A 25,489-nucleotide genomic window follows, 5' to 3' on the forward strand; every position below is an offset into this window, starting at 1 on the left:
CAGGTTATTACTGAATTTATACTTAAGTTACAGTCCTGAGACAAAGCCATTTTTTGAGAGAGATTCCGGGGCAAAATACTATAACAACAGTAAATTTGTCAACCTTAAGGTGAACTGTATTGGGCTGTGCTTAGAATTTAACTACCCCTAATTTCTTATGTGAGAGCTTTCCTCAACTTAGTTTCGGTTTTAGGTTGCAGATTTTAATATTAAACATGAATTTGAAATTACTAGTTTCCTTAACGTAAAAGGTGTAGGGTTCTGACAGACAGACTGACGGACGGATGGACGTAAAAAAATCACCACAGGAATCTTTCTTTGCTCAATCAATTTGCAACAAAAAATAATTGTTAAATTAAAAAAAATATATAAAAAACAAAAGCTATTTACAACTTTTACTCGATGTTTAATGATAGTAACACATACCCGACACGTCTGGTGCAACATTTGGTCGAGTCGTTCATGTGATACCAGCCTTATATGAAGTTTTCAAACTACAGGCCACGAGACTAAACTTAGTTTAGTTCATTCTGTTCCAATATTGTCGCCTAAACCTTAAACTAACTAATATTAAAGCGTCACATAATTACGTCGGTCACAGTATACACACTAGCGACAGTTGCTCGACAAAAAAGTCGGTATACTTGAATTTGTATAAAGAAATATGAAGTCGCTAAGACCTCATTACAAACACGACAAGTTCAATTCAGGAAAGACACGACAATTAGACAAAATATTGTCATAAGTAACATTTAAGATATAAACATACTAATAACACGCCATGTAACCAGATGAGACGTTACCTTTTTATGATATAACATAATTTCTACAACCAGTCGCGTTTATGGGTTGTATCTCATACTGTGTCAGACTGCCTACGTTTTGACTCGCGTGGCTTGTTATAAATCTGTATCCTCCTTTACAAATAGCAATACGTTATCGTTAATGTGTCTTTGTCGTGTGCATGAAGAAATTCGACAGACAATTTTGAAACAACAAGTCGTAAGTTAGTTCTTAACCTAATCGCGAATTCATCACTCATTATTTAAAAATGCCATTACTAAAATGATAAATTAAAACAGTTTACCACATAAGTTTGTCAATTCCTGAGCCGATGGACGTTGGACTCTCAAGTTGTTGGGCTACCTGAAAGACAGCGTTGGCGAACCTTCCAAAAAATGGAACGTCGTGACACAGTACAAAAGACATTTGTCCAGCAACGTCCATCGGTTCGGGCTAAGGTTAGTTAAAAATTAGTTTTCATCACATTTCTAACATATATTTATGTCTATTAAACTACGTTAACATATAATAATCCTTACACGAGTCGATTAAATAATCGATTTAATATAAAATCGATTTTTAAGTTTAAGGCTGTTTGATACACATTAGTTATATTTAAGCGTATATTCTAAACGCATTAGTTTAATAGAACAAGGAAAAGTACGTGCAACGTTTGTGTACACGCAAAATACATCATGTCTCTGTGTACACGCCAAATATATCGTGTCAGCGTGTACACGCAACAGGCATTGTGCAGATGTGTGCACGTAAAAAAAACTTTAAAATTGCTCATTCACAAGACCTTCTTATTTTATGTCGGGCTGCAGATATATAACTTATCTATTTTACAGGATTTTTTTATGAAAAATAATAATCACTGTGACATTGTATTACTTAACTTAATGTTAAAAAAATATATATTATGAAGTCTAGATAAATAGGAGTAGTGCAGTATATTATATATCTAAGAAATTTCATTTACAATACAATACTCTACTCCCAATATGTAAATATATATTATGAAGTCTAGAGTCATACAAGTAGTGTACAATACTGGATATTTAAGACGTGAAGTTTACAATAAACTTTACTACACTACTCATAAAATTTTACAGCACGTCTTTGTGTCGTCTATTTTTTTTATTCTTTAAGGTGTCAAATTTGACGGCACAAAACGCAGTTGCAATATCACAAATCAGAGCTCTGCAATACTCTTATCTTTACTTTCAACGGTATTTTTACATATACCAATGATTTCTCAAATTCTCGGTTGTCACCAAACCCCGACTTGTCTTGCTTTACCCCGAGTATTATATTTGTTGTCACCATCTCGCGATTTCACTCAAAAGTAAGATAGTTTAGGCATTTCGTTATATCACTAGATCTTTCGCAGTTTGAGATTTTCAAGTTTGCAATCGTTACGTTGTTTTAGAGCCTCGGAACACTAAAACGTTAATGTAAAATGACCTTAATGCCTCTCAGTTTAGAGTGGATAATTCTGTACTGGCGATTATTATTTTACAAACGGTTCTAGTAATGTGAATAAATTTGAGCTTTTATTGTATCGTTATGACTATACGAATATATCTATTGCGAAGATCCAATTCGGTATGAAGCCGGTTGGTGTAAGGGAGGTTAAATTTTGTCCTTTTTACCCCTCTTGCCTCGGAGAGCACGTTAGGCAACGGTTTATCCAATTACAAGGAAATTCTTGAAATAACTGCATGTCTCGTTTTTCTGCGCCCTAAACGTATCATGTCGAGTGTAAAAGTTGTGAGAATGTCCGATATAACGTCTACTATAGTTTGCCCGCTTTCCTGACATGTTTTAATCAAATGGACGAGGTAACATTTAATTTATAAATGCGAAAAAAGTACTGTTTGTTTATTTTTACTCTTAACTTTGTTCGGTTCATTCAATGCACCGACCTTCATGAAATAGCATGGTGATGAAAGCGGGATACTAAGTATCCCAAAAAAGGTACAAGGTGACGTTCTTCACAGGATCTTGCAGATATTTGCATTGGGCATCTCGGACACAGACGGAGATACTCTTTATCTCGGGATAACTTACGAGGATTTTTAAAAAGTCGAGATAAACGCGGACTAAGTCACTCGTGTCAAATAAATAGTGCGGGTGGATAGTGTTAATAATAATAAGAGAATAATATATTTTTTTAAAACCATACTGCGGTCTTACGAAGTTCGGTCAAATATTTGTTACAAAGTTATGAGACCAAGAGAGATGTCAGGAAAACATACTTTCAACGGGCGGACTTTAATATCGGACATGCACAGTAACATGTACACAGAACATACAATGTACCTATGTATTATGTCTAGTGTATATATACATATACAGGGTCTACACGCCTCATATAATGTTGCAACATCGGCAGTACCTCGGCCTGGCGCCGCCGCCAGTGACGGGCGGCGTCACGGGCGCGAAGTAGGCGTGCACTTTTATGTTCGGGAGGTGGTTCTGTGACAGATAAACAAATTATTTATTTCTTGGGTGCTGGAATATACAGAAACAAGCACAAAATTACTTACTCATTCTCTCCAAGCATTCTAGCATGTACGCACGTTCGCACGCATTTACACTAACACGCACTAGCAGTCATAAACGCTGTCTCGCACGCACGCATTGTACGAATTAATAAATACCCTTTTATTGCAAATCAAACACAAGTCTAAATAAGAAAAAAAAACAAAACACAGCGTATACATTTTGGCGGCCTTATCGCTACTTAGCGATCTCTTCCCAAAAAATATATACGTGGCGCATGTACACGTATAGATTATGCTTTAACACATACACGCACATACGTACTATTAAATGCACTTTCGCACGCACCTCTACACGGACAGGCAACACTCACAATCACACTACCGTAAGAAAGTGCGCACTCTTGCACCCACGCACATTCTCACACGCATTAAGTTTAAATACAGTGCCGTAATTTTCAAAATGAGCCTTGTGGAAAAGGATAGTTAGATGTACATGTAATAAAATAAATATTTTAAAGTGTACGACATTTTGTGTAGTAGGCCATTTTGGATTTTAAATTTATCCTAGTTTATGGAACTCTACTATAAGTTTTATAAGAGGAAGACGTGAATAACTATATAATCCGCCATTTTGTGGCTGCGGCAATCTTTGACCGACTTTCGTCAAAAATAGCTAAGAACACTCCTGACATTACCACTGATGCCACAGACAGGCGTACACACACAGACACTTGAAACACCCCGTCTTTTTTGCATCGGGGGATAAAAATACAAATGTCCAATTGCAGAGCAGCAGTGGTCCAGCCGTGGGGAGGAGCCAGCTCGTCGTGGTGAGCGTGTACGTACCCTCAGCTTGCGTATCGCGTTCCGGGTGACCATCTGGCAGTCGTACAGCTCGATGAGCTGCAGGTTGTGGCACGAGATGAGGTGCTCGAGCGCGCCGTCCGTCACCAGCGGGCAGTTGTCCAGCCCTGGGGAGGAACCGGCTCATCATTCCAACGAGGACAGTACACAGGAGTTTCACCCCTCAAGCGCCATTAAAACAACTTTGAATGCACAAGATGAACATCAGGGAATCGAAACCGAATTCTTGACAGCAGTAGTTGACGCTAAAACAAGCCTTTAAGCGTTATATAAAAACAAAACACAAAAGTAGATAAGGGAATCCAAGTTTGTATGTGAAAAAACTATTATTAAGTTTATATCAAGACTTTAATCAGGACAATAAAGGATTGTATTGTTTTTTTATGCCAATATTTGTAGTTGAAAACTATGGTCTATAAACAGAGCAAAACTTCGCAGGGCATGCAAGGAAAACGTAAATACAAAGTGTCGCCCTGGGTCCATTAAACGAGGTGTCACCAGCCTCATGCGCCGGTAATTACACCGGCAACTTGGCGACAGAAATAAGAATGCGGTAGTAATATTAAATGAAAGGTCTTACCAAGTACGGTGAGGTGCTCAGCCGCACACGGTGACATTGACAACTGCTTGATGCCGAAGTCCGTGATGAGTTCGCAGTGGGATAGCGTCTGCGACAGAGCACCAGCTTATACAAGGTCATTAAGGAAGGCGGTCCTAGGGCACCAGCCATAAAAAATATCATGAAAATGAAGCCTAATAAACACACAAAACAGGGCGTTGCTGGAGTGTTGTTGCGTTGTTACTACTCACCAATTTTTCTAGTCTAGGACAGCCCATCGCGAGGTGCACTAGGGTGGCGTCAGTTATTAACACGCACTCTTCTAGATCCATACGCTCCAGCATTCGGCAGCTCTGTCGACGAACATTTTTTATTGATTCGTGTGAAGTACTAAATTGAGCGAAGCGAGCGCGAAATTTATGACATATCTGTCAGTTCATACCGGATAATTTTTGAAACGGCTAAGCTGATTCAGAAAGGGACCTAAACTGGTGCGTAGAGACTACTTTTTTCACTCTTGTGCATATTCGTTTCCATCCTTAACACACATCTGTCTTCCAGCTTCGTCGATCGCGTTTCCACCAGTGCTAAGTAAGGTAGACTATGAAAATCATCATCAATATATGTCTATAGCAGTTCACTGCTGGCCTATTGGCCTGTCCCAACATGAGGGTTTTCCCATAATCACCACGCTGGGCAGGCAGTTTAGTGATCGTAGCAGATGCTTATAGTAATACAGACGACGCTGCTGCCCGTTTTCCGTTACATTTCTTAATCACCTCGTACGATACCCGCGGGAAAAGGAAGGGTTATGACAACTGTATACTGACCGGCCGTCAGCACACGGCAAGTTACCATAAAAATAAAAAAATCGTTCCATATGCCACTTATATATCTTTGGGCTACACGCCCTAGCACAGTACAAGTGGAAAAATTGCCTAAATGTAAGTTTTGACTTTGACCTTGAAACACGTAACTTTCTCACCCTAGGTAAGGCCCGGAAGCCCGAATCCGTGAGGTGCGCACACTTCAGCGCCATCAGATATCAGCCGAGGTCAAGATTCGAGGTCGAGATAGTAAGGTGGAGGCGAGGCGGGGAAGCTGACCGGTGACACCGGGCCAGCTTCAGAGTCGGCAGTCAGAATGGGCGAAGTGTAAGTTTTGACTTTGACCTTGAAACACATTTGCACGCGAGTCTCACCCTGGCCAAGGCCTGGAAGCCGGCGTCCGTGAGGCGCGCGCACTGCGCCAGCTCCAGCGTCACCAGGTCGGGGCAGGCGCCGGCCAGCGCCGCCAGCGCCGCGTCGCTCAGCAGCGCGCAGCCCGACACGCACAGCCGCCGCACGGCGTCCCCCAGCCTCGAGATGGACTCGTCCGTGAGGTTCTGTGCGCCGCAAGTTATGAGGTCACTCTCCCTGCTACTTGGCTAAGTTCGTTGCGGGCTCTTCTCAGACCGGGCCGCGTTTGGAACCCTCCGAGCTTCAGTTTGAAGTTAAGGAATGCGGCACGTTTACGACATATTTTATAAGTATAGGTATTTAATTATAAAATTTGGCGGCTTCAAAGGTAACGGATTTTTTACCATAATTTGTTCACGTTCTAGGTAAGGTGAGGAAACTGGCTCGAAGGGTTTCATTTTTCTTTTTTGTGAAAGTGATATTAGTGTGGATTGTTTTGTTTATTGATTTTCTAATAAAGATGCACGTGCTATATAATTGATGAATGTTCATTATTTTAGTATCACTATAGATTTTTTTGGTGGAAGTTCGAAAAGGATATTGGAAAAGAGTTTTTATTGATCATTGAATGAGTAGATAATAGTAAAATTGAATTTAGTTTAGTCTAATGGCGAAGTGTATTAATTTATTATAGAAAACTAAGTTTCCTATGTAAGTGACTTAGGTCTTTTTATGGGAATAAATGTCTTTAAACCTAAACCTAGCTATCAACCATCACTAACATTAGTGTAACGTGTTCAATGTGTCAACGCTTCACAAGTAGCTGTGATATTTATTTATTTGAATTTTGATATTCTTGCAATTCTTTATGACATACTACAGTATTTATTACGCGACATGTCGAGATGACAATTTCCTAGTTATTTTGTGAGACAAGGTAATTACGTTAAATATTATATTTATTACGCAACAAAATAAGAGAAAATTTATTACCACCTTTTAACACACATTTCTAGTACTTTGCGTTACTTTGAAGAATTATAATGTTGGATTGGTTTTTTAGGGTTCATACGGCGGTCGTCGTCATAAACCGTCATATTTAAACAGTTGAAATACTCACAGATGATGTATTTCTGTTGCCTCTATAAAAACAAATACTAAAAACGAATGCTCGTTTTGCTGTAGACGCTTAAAATAGTCACAGAACATTTAGTTATATATTAAATTTCACTTTAAAAATAAATTATTGAAATAAAATAAAACAAATATTTTAGGTGAATTCTCATGCAACAAACGCGATTTTTTTGCCGTTTTCATAGATAATGGTACGCAACCCTTCGTGCGCGAGTCCAGTCCAGTCGCACTTAGCCGGGTTTTTTCAGTTACATTAGCCAATATAAGTGTACCTGCACACAGCTATTAACTAAAAGGCTAATAGTAATTAAGCAAGGATGATGGTTTATGGGTGAGAATGATGGTTTATGGGTGAGGATGATATTAATTGGGTGAGGATGATATTGAATGGGTGAAGATGAATGGATTAGAATGATGATGGATGGTTGAGGACGAGGACGAAAGAATGATGATGCTGAAGTCAGAACTACGGTAAAAGGGACTTACTTCACAACCTTGCACATTCAGTACTTCTAAATCAGGGCAGTACGTGGCGAGACAGGATACTGCCTTGTCGTTCACATTTTTACAACCTGCCAACAAGAAAAATACAAATTACACGACAGAAATCGGTCTGTCTGTAATTTTAAAATAAATGAGTCCTCTTAATAGGCTTAGGAAGATGGAGACCTTATAATAACAATATCATATATTTCCTTCGTTTAAGCGAAAATTGAAGGAATTCTGAATGAATACAAGTTCCTATGCAATTAATGACTATCTCATAGATAAGGTGTGACATTAATTTCACATGTTTTTAATTATTACTAAGATTTTGTCAAATCAAATCGTTTATTTGCAGATTGGTATTACATTGTTGGTAGGTACACAAAATATAGGGACAAACAATCCGCCTTAGATGGCATGCAAAAAATATATATGATCGTACACTAATTCCTACTTACTATAATAATACTATCCTAAGTCAATCCACATTATTGAAATAAGAATTTAAGAGAGCCTTGCAATTAAACAGAGATTATAACCTTACCCCTTTTGAATCAAAAGGTGACCGTTATAATATCAAAAAACATTCCCGAGGGGGTTAGAATAAACGCAAGTATGTCGTAAAGAATATGCCACAAAAAATCTCTCATCAAATTTTCAGGATATCTGCTATGCACACCTTTATTGTCTTTTGGTTATTGAAAAATCCAACAATTGCGAGTTCCGTACGATTATCTAATAAAACGCCAAAAAATCACGTTTGTGGGCCCCCTTAAATATTTATTTTATTCAGATTTTTGTGATAACTCTGTAGTTTCAACTATCGAGTGATGTGAAATGAACGATGAACTATCGATGAAATTGTCTTACTATCGAGGTTCATGAGATACAGCCTGGTGACAGTCGGACAGACAGACAGACAGGCTGACTGACAACGGAGTCTTAGTAATAAGGTCCCGTTATACCCTTTGGGTACGGAATCCTAAAAAAGGAATGTGTACCGCAGAGTACATAATGCCAATTGACCAACTAAACATGTCAAAATAGTTAGTATTTACACAGAAAACATTTGTTTTTCTTGTCCAGGATAAGGTAAGTCCACTCCCCATCCCCCAAATAAATAAATATACTACGACAGTACACACATCGCCATCTAGCCCCAAAGTAAGCATAGCTTGTGTTATGAGCACTAAGAAGACCGATGAAATGTTTATGAATAATGTACATAAATACTTTTAATATACAGAAAAACACCCAGACACTGAAAACCATTTATGTTCATCACACAAACATTTTCCAATTGTGGGAATCGAACCCACAGCATTGACTCAGAAAGCAGGGTCGCTGTCCACTCCGCCAACCCGACAAAGGAAAGGGAGAAAAAAACACGTACACTTTAGGGTTACGTTGTACACAAGAAGTTACCAAATTTAAAAAAAAATTATACATATATATATCAATTATTATATCATACAAAGTATAAGCCTACAACACAAAAGAAAATGACTCAGAAGCAAAATAAAAAACTAATTAGGGTGGCATAAAATGATTTATCAAAAAGTACTATGTGGACGGACGACATCACACGAGTCTAGAGAGTCGAGAGAGTATTTGGGAATCACTATAGAATACCTATATCCAGCAGTGAGCATAGGGTGATAAGATGATGATTTTAAAGGTGATGATGCTGTAACTCACCCCTGCATATAAAACTTTTGAGTTTGGGACAGCCTCGCGCCAGAGCCTCCACGCCATTCTCCGTGATGGACTGACACCATGACACGTTCACGTGAGTTAAAAGCTGCAAAATATTAACACGTCAAGTTTGTAACTAGTGTTTATATAAGCGATTTGATCAAAATTCATTTTTCACGCCTCATAAGCGAAGCGTTGAGGTGATACTCCCAGTCCCGATATATGAAAGTCAAGGACTTTTCGAAACTAAAAATGACTTAGTCTGTAGTGTGTCTCTTATGAAAATTGGGTTCGTTCGAATGCTTGCGAGTTGCGAGCGAGAGTGTTGCTTTACGTCGAGAATGACGCGAAATGCTGAAAGTATTTTTTTTTTATTTCTTTTTATTTTGGTAAAAATAGTCATTACACGGAAGTAACTTAATATTATAATAACACTCTTATAAAATAGACTAAAGATTTCCGAAAAAATACAGTTAATTTACAATAGTAGCAAATTTTAAAAGCTTTGAACAGAGAAGTAACGCAATAAGTGGTGGAAAAAAAGGATAGGTACCTACATGATTAATTAAAAACATCAAGAAAGAAATAGATATAGTTGAAGATAAAGATATATTAAAAGAATTTTTTAAAAGATGCAGTTTTAATTTTCTTTAAGGAGCTAAAAATCAGGTCCACGTCAATAAATTCATAGTTATATAGTCTCACAGCACGAGAAACGTAACAGTTGCATGTGTATTTTTTATGGAAAATTGGCGTCGAATACAAGTTTAGTTTACGATTGAGGCGAATAGGAAGTTTTAATCATTTTTTTTAATCGGAAAAATTAAAAAATACAGCTGAAAAGTTTAAGGTACTTTTTTTTAGGGAAAAACGAGATTATGAGACGTGCACTTTTGGATTTTCCAATTTATATCACAAGTAGGCCTAGTTTATAAGCTCATTTAGAATGTTAAGTATGTCTGTTTGTAGTGACTACCACCGGTTCGGAAAGCAAATTCTACCGAGAGGAAGCCGGTAAGAATCTCAAGTAGTTACTCTTCCAACATCAATATTTAGAATCATTTTTAAATTTTGACACAAAAAAGTTGCCGTGTTATAAGTTTCACGTGTCTGTGTGTATGTGTGTATGTGTGTGGGCGTGTGTCTGTGGCATCGTATTTCCCGTTCGAATTAACCGATTATAACCGACTGTTACTATAGTAATCTTTAACCCAGTTTGACCTTAAATTTAAACACAGTTTTTTCTTACCGGACATCCATCCGAGAGGGCTTTTAACGATATGTCTGTTATACTAGGACAAGAGTCCAAGTTTATTCTGAAAAAAAAAAAAACAATTAGAGGTCAGTATACTTTTGTAATTTTTATTAGTTTTTGTTGTTTCCTACACTTGGAGGAATTATCAATTTGATAAATTTAAAATGCTTATAAAAATTTTCGGAACCGACAGGATATGAACCTGCGGATCTTTGGCAATCGCGGCCTGAGCTCTTAAACCAATTTTTAACAACCGCTGATGCCGAAATCAGTATATGCCTTTTATATCAGTCTTATAGCGACTGTAGCGCCATCTAGTAGCAAACATTGCAGTTTCGATCTACTTTTTCTTTTTTTATTACAATGAGATACGTTGGAAACAAGAGATGACACAAAGCTTTTTTTATACTTAAATAAATATACTTATTTTTTATATGCACTTGAAAATAAATATCATTCAGTGGTCAAGCATCATCACCTCACCACCGTAACCTATGTCATCACCATAACCTTGCCTAAGAGGCGTCTCTTAAGCACTTACTTACTTCTGTAGTTTGCTGCATTTCCTCCCCAAAGCCTGGCAGGACTGGTCTGTTACCTTTTTACATTTGTTTAAATTCAATTCTTCTATGTTCGGACATGACTGCAAGAAAAAAAAACTATGTGTACTTTATGTACTCTGTCGCACGTATGTAGATATCCTTTTTTTGTTGTAATAACAGTAAAAGATTGAGCTACAAGGGCAAAAAACAGTCTTATTTCCCTTGTAGCATAATCTAATATTTCATGTTATGTGTTTAGGCGGACTAAAACTTAATTTTATGCACTTATGTATCAAATTTAAAGTAATAATTGACTTTCCGGCCCTTGGTTCTAGTTTAGTTGATCTAACCTTTAGGAGAGGATTATTTTTTGTTACAAAGAGTATATAAACACTACGATGTTTGTTTTTAAATTTCTTTTTTTTTCTAGTTTATTAAAACGTTTTCCATATGTACACCGACAAAAATAAATATACTCGTATATATTTTTTTTTATAAAACATACAAACTATGTATATATTATATTATAGTACTTTTTTTGTCGGTTTATAATGAACGCACTATACGTATATAAAAATATATATGTCCGTTCGATTATTTACTCGACATGTGATCATCTTAGTCTGTTCTGAGGAGAAGAGCTGGACTTAAATTTGAGTGATATTTGTATGGAAAATTAAATAAAAGCTTTATAAAATCAAGATCACTTAAAATTAGAAATACGATACACAGAAGAGGGATATAATAGAGAAGAATACCTGTGCTAGTGTTTTAATGGAGCCGTCCGCTATGCTCTCGCAGCCCCGCAGCGACAGCTGTCGCAGGAAGCCCCCACAGCGCTGGGATATGTTTTCTATTACTGGACCCTGCAACGTCGTATATAATGATATATTTTTCATAGCAGATAATGTAATTGACGGACTTAGCAGATGACCCACGGCTAGCTCCTTCCATAGCTTTATCGTCTCTTCCAGCACTGGCGCACGGTTGGAAATATTATCCAAAAGATATACGTGTGAATTCTGGGTGTTGGGAGGAGGTGTATGAGTGTGTATATGTGTATATGTGGGTATGTGTGTGTGTGTGTGTGTGTGTGTGTGTGTGTGTGTGTGTGTGTGTGTGTGTGTGTGTGTGTGTGTCTGTATGTACGTGTGTGGGAATGTGTATTGCTCGCAAATATATGTGTATTGCTGCTCGGAATGTATATAGCTCGTATAGGAGAAATTTGCCATTTTATGCAATATTCCTGCTGTATGCACACCCTGGTAAGAAACCCAGTGCACGCCACTGAGTGTTTGTATGTGTTAGTGTTTGTTTGTGTGCGTGTGTGTGAGCAAGAAGAGAAGGGTAAGAATAAATGGGAGCAAGAAACACGTCCTGCAACATGCCGCATCAACCCTGAGGTTTATACTAAGGCTACAGAAATGACAAGAACTCACCTCTACATCAGTCTGAAAGTCAAATAAATCTATTCGTTGCCAGTTTGAGCCGTCTAGTGCTAATATGTTCCATAGTTTTGATACCTGACAGCAAAAACATAATATATTAATGGACATATATCATTTATCAGCAACCTTATAATTTTTTTGTCCCGCACAAGTTAACCCTTGACTGAAATTTCAATTTACGAGGTTAATGCTGTCTAAGATAGTAGCGGGCTAACCTGTTAGGGCTACGCATTTATATTAAACCCATACCTCAATTTAGTTTTTATGCTGCAACGTACATTAGCACAGTACAAAGAACAAAGCACCTTTGATTGCGACCTCCGGCACAGTGGTGAGCGCTGTAGTTTTATAAGTTCCAGGTCCCGGGTTCAATCCCCCTGCCGGGGATCAGCAATAAGAATCTAATTTCTTAATTTTCTCTGTCTCAAGTGGTGGGAAACTTTGGCTCCGAACTACCAACCGATACCCGTTACCGGTAAAGTCTTGACGCCTAGCGTTTCAGCGTTCCAGTACGATGCTGCATAGAAACCGAATAAGGTATAAGGTATCATATCAAAGTTTAGCTTGATACAGTAAAAATGTGTAAATTAGAGGGTAGGGGAGCTTTATACAGTAAATTTGTGTATCCATTAAATGTGTAATGTAATCATATTATTATTTATGTGACATTGTGTTTAGTAAATTCAAATTTTAACTGACCGAATTATTTTTATAATGACATTATAAGTAATTACTATCCTGACTGCTGTAAATAATTATTTGTATGTTTGCATGCCGAAATAGTAGAATATATTGAAACTAGAAAAGTTATTGTGAATTACATTTTCTACACATATTCAAGCAAATAAATACTATTTTTATCTCAAGGGGGGTAAAAAAAAGGGTAAAAAAAATTTGAACTATATTCATATGATAAAAATGGTTACTGTCGCAGGTCTAAGATTTAATTCTCTCTCACAATAACAATGTTTCCAGAAGCTTCCTATAACAGATTGAGAACGATGACACATTGATATCGTTCACATTCCATCAGGGTACAGTCGTATTAGTTTCGGCCAGTATCTAAGTTACCTGTGCGCATCTACATAGTGACACTACATCCAAGTATGACAGTATCCTTAGAAGTAACTCTTTTGGCAGCTTTTTGTTTATATGGTTGTCATCCTCGCCCGAAAACCGAGCGATCTGAAATCAACAAGAAATAATATATTACTTTTTCACATAAGTACGTAGAAGAAGAAGAAGAAGAAGAAGAAGAAGAAATACGTTATTGCACACAAACATCAAAATATACATAAAATATAGAATACGCAAAAGAACAAGAATTGTATGCATGCAAAGGCGGCCTTATTGCTGCAAGCAATCTCATACTATTACTCTTAGAAAAATCCTGTTATAATGATAACGATATAAAGCTTTATAGCTAAATATTAACTCGACTGTGAGATGGTGATAACAAAAAAACCTGGCGAAGTTTGTTTTGGGCTCTTCTTAGACCACAGCGTGTTTGGAACCCTCCTAGCTTTAGTTTTAAGTTAACGAATGCAGTTATAACCTAACATTAGTGGTAACATGTTAAATGTATTAACATGTTATGTTCACTTTAAATCTTTATAGTTATGTTATCCTCTGGTCATTCATATTTTATATTTATTGGTGGTCACCATAAAAAGTATATGTTTATGAGTGTATTAATTAATAAATAACTAAATAATAAAAAATATTTATACTATGACAATACACACATTGCCATCTAGCCCTATAGTAAGTGTAGCTTGTGTTATACATAGTAAGATGACTGATGAAATTTTTTATGAATAATGTCCATAAATACTATAATAAACAGATAAACACCCAGTCACTGAGAAATATTCATGTTCATCACACAAACATTTTCCAATTGTGGGAATCTAACCCACCTACACTTTTACTTATGCATCCAAGTGCGAGCGCTTACGGGGCACTGTGGGCTTAACAGGCACATGTTCAACCTAAAGCTGCAGGACACAGATCTATGTAGACTCTGCGGAGACGCCGCTGCATTTATTTAATCTGTTCCTGCCCCGCGTTGATGCAAAAACGCAGCATTCTTTTGGGGAAGCATATAATACAACCAGAGGATGCTAAATTTCTTTCAACACGGACAGTGCTACTTTTCCTGACGGCGACAAATGCTTGCTGGGAGATCTAGACAGCGGCGTCACAATAGATTGTAGCCGGTCGGCGTGACATCAGGGACCAGGCGAACCTGAGCCGCAAGCAGAAGAAGAAGAAGAATCTAACCCACGGCCATGGACTCAGAAAGCAGGGTTGCTGCCAACTGCGCCAGATAGCCGTAAAGATATACTGATGGTTTTCAAATACTTTGTCAATGATCCACAAAAATCTCTGCATGTGACCATGCAATATCTATGAAGACTTACTATTACTCTTGTATGAAAGCTGTAGTCCATACAGAAGTGTTGTCATCTATCAGAGTCTCAAATATAACGCTAAATATTTGTCTTGATGTTACTTATAATGACAGTCTGTCATGTTATTCACAGACAACTAGATTACCTCTCTAAACAATCATAAAAACATGTTGTAAATGAAATGTGATAAATAAACATTTATCAGTTCATTCAAATATTCATATATTCATTAGAATATATTTATAAGCAATTACTGTTAATTGATATTATGGACACAAGTATTATAAATCAATTATATATCAATGTTAAAAGAGAATAAATGTGTATGTTATTATCTGACATAGAATCAATATTTAAATGGCTGTGTTTTAATTTAAATGTATGTCTAGTGGTTGGCATGCCAAGTAGGCCTGGATTCAATTTCCAGATTGGGACTAAAATTGTTAGGGATGGATTAATAAAATCTACATTCCAAGTGTGGGGTTTTAGACTTATTTAAAGTTAGGCTGGTCTAAGAAGCGCCCACAACAAACTTATGCATTATTTAGTGCTCAACTAGTGGAAGCACCAGGGTACCACTTTGCATAAGATGTTGCAATGTGGGGATTATTTATTAATAATGATAATTATATTTTCTTTCTTTCTTTCTTTCTGTTGCCTCAGGTCAGAAGAGTGGTGTCATTTTTGTTTAGATAAATAACAATCTACCTGGCTGTTCAGTGCATATTCTTGGCAAAATTCCAGGCTATAGTACTAGTATATCATTATTTGTATACAATTTGTATTGTGTTATACAACTATTCTTCACTTTATTTACATATAATTATAAGTTAGTTTTAAGCTAAATTAAATCTTTAAACTTGAAAATTATAATAAACTTAGCATAATTATCATTAAAATTGTATTTGCAAAACTAGGTATTTTATTACTAATTCTAGTTATTAAATGATAAGATCGGAAAATTAAAGTGTAACCGCAAATTCCGCGTAGTTCTTACATACTACTGTACTGTACATACATAACGGTAAATAATCATTGGAGTTGAGTGAACCAGCAAAGGTCAATACACTTGACGAGTTTAATTCCTTATAATTAATACCTAAGCTATAATGCGATAATACGCGCTGACCTTTATATCAAAAAAAACATAACAAGCAGACAGAAACAAGCAAGAAAAAAAAACAACAGTTTTAAAAATAGAACGAATTGTTTATCGTAACGACACAGCTATAATATAAGTTAACAGATTGAAAAATAATTGTTTTAGCAGATTTGCAGTTGAATCCGATACGTTAGGAACATTAAATTTATCAAAACGCATGTTAGAACAAAGAGACTGGTCTTCAAAGTACGTAGAGCTTACTGTCAGCTGTTTTTGAAAAATACAAACAAAGTGTTCGATCGATTGTATTGCACTTACTTCGAACTTATTCCTTGCGGAATAAGACATACTCGGGAACGGCGTCACCTTAGCCACTGTTATATTTCACTGGCACGGCAAACGTAAATAAAATGTAGCGCTGGGTAATTTTCACAGCAAATATGGTGGAAATTTTGGATTTTTCGCCGACCGACGATAGAACTCCGTTGTTCCGACTTGCAGTGCGTTCGGAAACTGTTGTCACTGACAGGCGACAGTCACCCTTAAGTTTGACGTTTCTATACAAAAACTTAATCAAGGAAACAAAATGATCTACCATCCATTGTATCACCTATATAAGCATTTATAGTAAATAAATATTTTCATATGATGGGAATGATGATGATATTCATGTTATATTTTTAATTTACTATTTAAGTTCTGTTTCAGAACGGCTGACTGGCAATGACTGTGACAACTGACACAGACAGTCTAATTGGCACAGTGCTTCAAGGCTCAGCTTTATGGCAAGCAGTTGGAAGCGCGAGGTTTAAATGTTTTTAATGGGCTAAAGAAGTTGAAACGCTATTCTTTACAAACTCATTCTGCCCGCGCGGTTCAAACATCGTTTAGAAGCATTCAATTAAACTAGAAATCGACATGCATTTCTCGTGTTCGGCTTTTGGGTCAAGCCGCAGTTCAGAATTATTTACTAGGTTGGTTTTTTATAATCAATGCGATCAGACTTCTGTGGTATTACAATACTAAAATACAATATTAAAAAGAATTCAGACCTACTGTAAAACTATGGTTAAAATAAAAACATGGATCAACAGCGATCTAACACATAATTATCGCACACACATAGTTTAGATTATAAAGTATTTTCACATTTTTATGCTTAGGTCCTTCACTTAATTTAAATTGATGGAGTTATAGGAATAGGTAGGTGAATAAAAAAGTTATCTTTACTAATAATTAGCTATATTGCAGCCAGTCTAAAAGTAAATTTATTTTTTATTTATTTAAGCCTTATAAGTTTTCTTAACTTAACTTTCACAACTACAATTAACTATGTACCTACTGCTTAGGTCTATAATAACTATAATTATGTATCAGGATTCCAGGAACTCTCTCCGGTGAAGGCCTCCTCCAAGGCTTGCCATCTTTTTCTATCCTGGTGTAATTTGATCCATTGTGGACCCCCGATTTTCTTCATATAATCGTACCATCGAGTGCATGGTCTGCCTCTGTAGGGCTTGCCTGGTGGACCACTACACGTGGTTACTGTTTTGATCCACCTGTAATCTTTTAGGCACGCCGCGTGATCCACCAATTTCCAGTTGTCTTACTTGACGTAGTGCATCGATTGCTTTCATCTCTGATCTTAAATTTGTGTGTCTTATCTTATGTAGCTTTTTAATATTTAGCATGCTCAGTTCCATTTCTCTTTGACATGTATTGATATTGTTTTTTTTGAAATTTCCGTATCTCAGGCATGGAATAAGATATGAATCCATAACTCTTAAATATCTCTTCGTTACTCCAATACCTGCTCCACGTATTTTTTACTCTTTTCTCAATTTCTTGATCGTTTCTGTATCTGTTGAATTCAATTTGTTTACCAAAGTAAATATACTGATCGACATATTCTAATTCATCATTTCCAATTTTTACAGCTGGTTTTATATCGTTAGTCATGGCTTATGTTTTTGTTAAATTTCTATCATATTTTGAAATTGGTTGCTCGTTTCTGATAGCAAACCTACGTCGGTCGTCTGCAAACTCAAACTCAGTGGTTCAAATATTTTCCTTAGATGTACAAGCCTTGTTTTTTTCCAATCTAGCTTACTTATGTTGGATTTTAGTTTTGCAATAAACTTTGTTGGAGAGATATGGTTCTTTGTCTAGCTCCTCTACTCTCTGGAAAGCTTGGTCCAATGGATTCTAGCTTTACTCGACTAGTGCTGTTTTCATATATATGTTTTTGTATCGTTTGGATCTCTACATTTTGTGGTTTTATTGTTTCCCATATACATTCGTGCGAGACAGTATTGAAGGCTCTTTGGTTGTCAATAAATGCAATGTAGAGAGGTCTACGCCGCTCTTGATATTTTTCTATTACTAACTCTAAAATATGTATATGGTCCACATGTGAGATTTTTTTCTAAATGAGTAGAGTTTTAATCACTGTGAAAGAATACAATGGTATGCCTATTTAATAAAGAATAAATTGTAAACAAAGCTATTTTACTACACATATAGATAATATCTAATTCTACACGTATTTATATTACCGATCGTTGCCCGGTTTCAAAATAAAGTAAGTACCTACCTACCATATTCTACCTACACAATAGCAATAAGTTGTAAACATTTAATGTACTTCATCTACAATCATCTTTTTTAATTTATTAGAAAGTTATAAATCTACAACAGAAGCTTCTTGGTCGGAGACATACTTAAATGAATAATTTTGGTTATACAAGTAGGTTTTTTGTCCAATGGATTGCGACATCTATGATATCAATCAAGGTTTTTTGAAAAGATTTATTCTTTTATGACCTACTAAACGGATTAGGTATGGGATTATCAACTTTCTCGAAAGGGTAATAACGGTGAGATTGCCAGAAGGAAGGTATGGTGTATCTAGTTTCGTCGTCAAATTCGTTTATCTTCTGTATTTCCTCTTTGGTCAACTCGAAGTCGAAAATATTTATGTTTTCTTTTAGACGCGAGTACTTCACTGTCTTTGGTATCGGTATGATGTTTCTATCCACCTGTAAAATTAGTGAAATTGCATTTAAGATTGGTTGGGATCGAGTGATAGACCATATGAAGCGGTGATAGATCAGTGGGTAGGAGCTCGACTTCACTTTCAGGGGGCCGAATCCCTACCCCGCATCGCCAACTTTTGCAAGTTATGTGCGTTTCAAAAAATTCAAATATCACTTGCTTCAACGGTGAAGGAAAACATCGTGAGGAAACCTGCATCTCTGAGAGTTCTACATAACGTTTTCAAAGCTGTGAGGAGTCCACCAATCCGCATTGAGCCAGCGTGGTGGTCTACGGCATTATCCCATTTTCATTGTGGGGGCAGACCCGTGCCCTGATGATAACGACGGGACTGAATTCGATCTGCGATATGCACCGCTTATTGTTCTTAACAAGCGTGAGGAAACCTGCATGCCTGGGAGTTTCTTATAGCGTTCTCAAAAGGCGTGTGGAGTCTGCCAACCGCTATTGTTCAACTTGCCTTAACCTTGCCTTCTCGGTCCAAGTTGTCCCTGTAGTGGACCCGAGGATCTGTAATGATAGTTTCTAACCGCGGAAGCGAGCTGCCTGTCCTTCATCAACATCAATAAGCGTTTAAACGGAGCTTTAAACGTAGGTTTAGTTTTAAGTAGACGAATTTAGTTATCGAATCGAATATCGAATTTAGGTATAGTTTTAATGATTGTATATGGCAGGTAAGCAATTTATGCTCGTCACATTAAAGGAACTGATGGTGAAGGCCGGGAAAACTACTCAAACATTAACGTCCCGGCTTCGAAACTAGCAATATTCGACGTCAAATCAAAGAATGAGGTGAAAAGACGGAGATTAGCATAAACTACTTTTTATTCCAGGACGTTGAACGCTTCCTACGGGATTTCTAAAAAACCGTTATAAACGCGGTCGACGAACGCGGGCGACAGCTGATCTAAAATATATAATGGACAGTCAAAAAAGGTTTTCTAGAATAGTCCATGTATGTAAAACTTACGAGCCATCTGAGAACGACTTGTGGGGTAGTCTTGGAGTATTTCGTCGCTATTTCCAGCAGGGTGGGGTTATCGATCTTGGGCCCGGGGAAGTCGATGCCGTATCTCATCACCAGCGAGCCGAAGGGGCTGTAGCCCATGACCACGACGCCTTGAGACTGTGCGTAGCTCACCAGCTCTGTCTGGATGATCTGAGGATGAATCTGGAAGGAGGTAACCTTGGTAAAATTTCAAGAAATTTAAGGTAATCATTAATTATTATGCTTTTTACGAGTCTCTTTTTGATGTGAAACTTCTTTAGAATCGTTGTGGTTTCAGCCGGCCAAGGGATAGAATACATTACACATTTTGTTTCCTATTTAAGTTACAAGGAAATCGAATAATATCTAGATAAAGAAACAAACACATATATGTATGGGACAGAGTGAGATAGAAAACATTATACATTTTTATACCTATTCTAGTTACCATAGAAACTAAATAATAAACCTTACATTTATCCTAATAATTCTGATACTCTACATCCACCTCAATCTCTCGTAAGTTACTTTCCAGAAGTTACACATCTTCCGTGTGTAAATAAATTACACAGGATTTTTTTTTCTTTACAAATTATTCCTTAACCGATGATAAAGGGATGATCCCCTTGATTATCTTAGCCGTTGGTAAGCGAAAATGCAGTCTAAGATGATAGCAGGCTAACCTGTTGTATGCAACTATCTAAGATGGCGGGCTAACTAATAGGCGTATGTTAGTTACAGAACTAAGCTAACCTAAGCCAAACTCCTAATAGATTTTTTTATCCTAAGCGTTCTTACGATTAAAAATTCGAAATTATGCGTAAAGTCTTGCCTAGTGGGAGGGTCATGGCTAAATACCACCCTACAGGGTAAGACGCGCCGTCAAGTGATGTAGCGTTCCGGTGCGATTTCGCGAAGGAACAAATCTTAGACTGAACCATCATCACATTACACCAGGTGACAGTGTCATTTCTCATGGGCAAACTTGTAGTAAAGTAATAAAATGTTTAAAACTGAAATCCGACAGTCATATTCGCTATATTGAATTTATTGTGATGTCATATAGGCACTCGGGCTGCTGAAACAATGACACCCAAATTATTAAAATCGGCCCAATATTGGCTTAAAAAAAGTGGAACATCTATAAATACCTACATAGGCACATGGATTTTAAACACATTAAAATCCTGTAATGTCGAATAATAAATGCCCTTCAGTCTAGTTCTTTCATGAATCACATTCTGATTTGATCACGTAAATATTAAGTGCAAGGTGAATACCTCAATTTGTAATACAGCTGGTTTAACACGGCCCTCCTTAATAAGTCTCTCAAGCTGCTGCTTATTAAAGTTGGAGACGCCTATGGACTTCACCAGGCCCAGTTTCTGAGCGTCTTCCAACCCTCGCCAGGTCTCCAGGTAGTCCACATCTGAGTATGAGTAGTCTTCCTGAAATGTACAAAGAATCGTATATGTTGCCCGGCAGAGATCGCTACTAAGCGATAGTCTTTATGTGCCCGGAATGGATCTCGGTCTCCTCCGAAAGGGAAGCTAGATTAGCGATGTTGTTGTGAAGAGGCACGAGGTCGCAAAGGAAGAGGAAATAAATATATGCGGGCGCCCAGGATCAGTGAGAGGGTATTTTGGTGGCAGTCGTAGCATTAAGTACTCTTACTTGTAGTTAACTTACACTAAGTCCAATAGGCCAATGCATGAGGTAGAGGTCAATATAGTTTAGTTCAAACTTGCTTAGAGATTCCCTCAGAGCTTTTAAAACGTCTTCCCGTCTATGATGAGTGTTCCATAACTAAAACAGAAGGTACATATAAAAAAAAGCGTGAAAAAGTGTGCGTACACGCGTAAGAAGTTATACTTCTTTGGCGTAACAAGATAAGAATCTTTTCATAATTTTATCTTTCGTCTTATTCTGCGTTTGTAGAAAAAACGACACTAACAATGGAAAAAATGTATTTAATAAATTGAAATTTTTATTATAACGCATTATCTCATTATAGGACAACCAAGTTCAAGTCACTCAACATTAAAATTTGAGATTTTTGTACAATTGAATCAATTAAATCACCGGTATGAGCCCGCAGACTTTGACAACACCGAAAGGTACACCGTCAAACCTTATAGCTAACTTCAGGGTGTCTGTTTTTTGTGACGGTGTGCGGGCGCATTTAAAAAATTTACTCTCATAATTTTTTCCTTACTTGCCAAAAGAAGTGTAACTTCAAATAACGTGGTATACTTATGTACACGCGTTAGAAGTTATACTTCTTTGGCGTTACAAGATAAATTTCTTTTCAAAAATACTTGCTACTTACCTTGGTAGTAATAAATATGTCCTCCCGTTTAACTGCCCCTTCTGCAACCTTGATCCGCACCGCTTGCCCTATTTCCTCCTCGGTGTTGTAAATCGTCGCAGTGTCGAAATGTCGATATCCCACATCTATAGCTTGCAGGATAACATCTCTGACGAGGTTATTCTGAGGTATCACCGCTCCATTCTGTAAATCCATAATTTGAATTTGAATATTAGGTAAAGTAGAAACTTCTTACTCTTAGTTTACAGCACCGACGCAATGTTGTCTGTTTATCGGTTTCTACGCGCTTTTTATTAGCTTTACCTATATGTTTGTTTGTATGATTTTTACCGACTCTTTTAGACACATTTTGTATATAATCAACGCATCAAAAGTCCCATCTATGTGCTTATTTGAATAAAAAAATATTTGACATTGACTTTGACTTTGAGACTTGATTTTGACCCTCTTCAAAAATAATAGTTTAAAAAAACAAGTTTTTATAAATGAACTAAACGAGAAGGTAGAAATTTGTTTGCTTTTTTATACCAAGCGTGTTTTTTAGTTTACCGGATACCGGATATGCTTCGGTGAGTGTGCTCAGGAACTTCTGGAACTTGTTCCTCTGTCCATGTTTTACGAAAGAACTGCGAGACACCGTGAGCGGTGGCATCCTTATATGGTTGATATTCCATAAACACGTACGAAACGTTATCATTCACGTTTGTGATACGTACCGCTAGAATGTGGAACGCCCTCCCAGCAACTGTGTTTCCTGCCGCGTATAACTTTAGTACCTTCAGCAAGAGTGAATAAGCTTTTTCTAGGCAAGCGGGCTCCAACCCAGACCTCGTCATTGCTTTCCAAGAGGCATGACTGTCGTCAAGGCCTGCTGGCCGGTATCGTTAATAAAAAATTGAAAAAACGTGTGTGTACTTATGTACACGCGTCAGAAGTTATACTTCTTTGGCTAACAATATAAAATCATTTAAAAAAAATAATCTATCGCAATATTCTACGTTTGTAGAAAAAACTACACTAACAATAGAAAAAAGGTGTTTAATACATTGAAAGTTTAATTATAACGCATTATTATCTAGTTAAATAAAGTTTAATTAAATATCAAAAATAAATAAGTACATATCGAGAATATAGTTGTTAGTTTTCACGCAAACATACGTAGAATGGCTATAGCTAACTTCGGGGTGTCCGTTTTTTGTGACGGGGTGCACGCGCATTGTAAAAAAAATACTCTCATAATATTTCCCCAACGCGCCAAAAGAAGTAAGTATAACTTCAAAAGGTAGTAGAGCTGTATGTGACAGATCTCGTCCGGTGAAGTACAACCTGCCGTAAAGCTTTGTTGCAATGCTGTGTTCCGGTCTGAAGGGCGTGGTTGCAGGTGTAATTACAGCACATGAGGCTCGGGTTGATGGGTTTGCAGGACGTCTTCCTTGCATGCCCTGCGAAGGGTCGCTCCATTTATAGCCGATGGTTTTTCTCTCCATCTGAGCCATCTGCCTGGTGTGTCAATTACTACAAAACTGTATATATAACAGTAACCTTTCAGTGTGTCTGTTATTTAAATTGTTTGTTTTTTTTCTTTATTCGTTTATTGACACTAACTAAGTAGGTATCTTTTACCTTATCATACCCAAGGTAGGTTCCCAAAGCTAAAGATGGTATTCTCCTTCCATCGTTCAGTTGGTATTTTGGCACATTCGCGAAACATAAATTCATCTGAAAACTCAAATTATATATATCAAAACGTCACACTGAACCTTTGAGATTTTTTATTGAACTTCGTTATGATTAAGCCACATTCTTCATACAAATTTTATCGGCAGGTACTTTAAATTGTTATTTATTCCTCTATAAGATTGGCGCGGTGGGCAGCGACCCTGCTGTTAAAGTCAAGACTGTGGGTTCAATTCCCATTACTGGAAAATGTTTGTGTGGTAAACGTGAATGATTTTCAGTGTCTGGGTGTCTATTTGTATAATATTCATCAGTTAATTAAGTACCCATAACACTGATGGGGCTAGATGGCGATATGTGTATTATCATAATAAAAAAAAAGGTGATGAAAAATTTTTCCCCGACACTTAGAACTTTTTTCCGAATTAGTCACAATAATAACATCAGCATTAAATTTACGTTCAAATTTAACGTTACTATGCTCGTGAAGTGTATCAAAATAATAAATCACACACGCACACACATATACGTGTCAATGTGATTACAACTCGTCAATTACATAAGGTATTTAATAAAAACTGAAACCGTTCTGAAACTGAAATCGTTATTAGCATTATTACTTTTTTTGTTTTATTATTCAAATTATAATCACTGAGCTAAAAACAAAGGTAGGTGTCGCTTTGTTTGAGCCGTAACCTATGATCTTATCTAAACTACTTTAATATTGTTCGGTTAAGCTAGGATCTTAAAACATCTCAATTTTAGGCAAACATTTAGACCACCTTAAGAGTGAGAGAGAATAAATGTAAGAATATATTTGTAAGAAATATAAAATTTAGTCGAGAATTAAGATAAATAGGTTCGGTGGTTTAAGTAAAATTCAGTTACAATTAAATTAACAAGTTTTGCATTTGTATTAGCAGTATAATCTTTATTAGAATAGATTAAAAAATCATTTGTTGAGATTTAATTTTAGGATGCATACCTCGAAATTTGATTTTATTTACATATCCATTCTAAAATAAAATTTTGCAGTAACTGGTAAATATTTTCGAAAGTAAAATATAAAAGGTTGGGAAAAACGTACCGCTGAAAAGCAAAAAATACTCACCAGTGTAAAAAGTAATAAGCAGTTTGTAGCCACGTCCATACTCTATCCCGATGTCAATAAAACTGAATGTGCGAGCTTTAATTCAAGCACTGTTACAAATAATAATAAATTCTTGATATCACTTGAAGTGTACATCCAGACATATCAGGTCAGGGCACTGTCCATTAAGGCTCCGCACGTCAGGGCCACATAAAGTTTGTCGTCGCCTGTAAAAAGTGATTGTAGATTAACTACCAGTTTTCAGCGATTATGTCCTCGTACCTCTCATGAGTGTTCTTAATTTAATATTTCAGATTTTATTGTGTAGAACGTAACACTTCGCTAAAATCTTCCAACCCCGAATGCACCTCTTTAGGGGTA

The 25,489-nt window shown here is 36.8% G+C and overlaps 2 protein-coding genes across 2 annotated transcripts; both read right to left on the reverse strand.

Annotated features, from left to right (window-relative positions):
* Positions 1 to 733: 733 nt before the first annotated feature.
* LOC120625048 (F-box/LRR-repeat protein 20) lies at positions 734 to 16,465 on the reverse strand. Its single transcript, XM_039891958.1, has 13 exons — positions 16,289 to 16,465; positions 13,526 to 13,639; positions 12,446 to 12,529; positions 11,765 to 11,872; positions 11,010 to 11,107; positions 10,459 to 10,525; positions 9,213 to 9,315; positions 7,515 to 7,600; positions 5,918 to 6,100; positions 4,968 to 5,069; positions 4,738 to 4,825; positions 4,140 to 4,264; positions 734 to 3,264 (listed from the first exon to the last, which is right to left on the reverse strand). The coding sequence occupies exons 1-13, from the start codon at positions 16,316 to 16,318 to the stop codon at positions 3,157 to 3,159; spliced, it is 1,296 nt and encodes a 431-aa protein (XP_039747892.1). The 5' UTR covers positions 16,319 to 16,465; the 3' UTR covers positions 734 to 3,156.
* A 758-nt stretch (positions 16,466 to 17,223) lies between these two features.
* Positions 17,224 to 25,192, reverse strand: LOC120625330 (aldo-keto reductase AKR2E4-like). Its single transcript, XM_039892364.1, has 7 exons — positions 25,130 to 25,192; positions 23,965 to 24,060; positions 22,342 to 22,524; positions 21,702 to 21,818; positions 21,293 to 21,460; positions 19,995 to 20,195; positions 17,224 to 19,008 (listed from the first exon to the last, which is right to left on the reverse strand). The coding sequence occupies exons 1-7, from the start codon at positions 25,166 to 25,168 to the stop codon at positions 18,787 to 18,789; spliced, it is 1,026 nt and encodes a 341-aa protein (XP_039748298.1). The 5' UTR covers positions 25,169 to 25,192; the 3' UTR covers positions 17,224 to 18,786.
* Positions 25,193 to 25,489: the final 297 nt, after the last annotated feature.

This window comes from Pararge aegeria, chromosome 7 (assembly GCF_905163445.1).
Source record: "Pararge aegeria chromosome 7, ilParAegt1.1, whole genome shotgun sequence".
Taxonomy (NCBI): Eukaryota; Metazoa; Arthropoda; class Insecta; order Lepidoptera; family Nymphalidae; genus Pararge; species Pararge aegeria.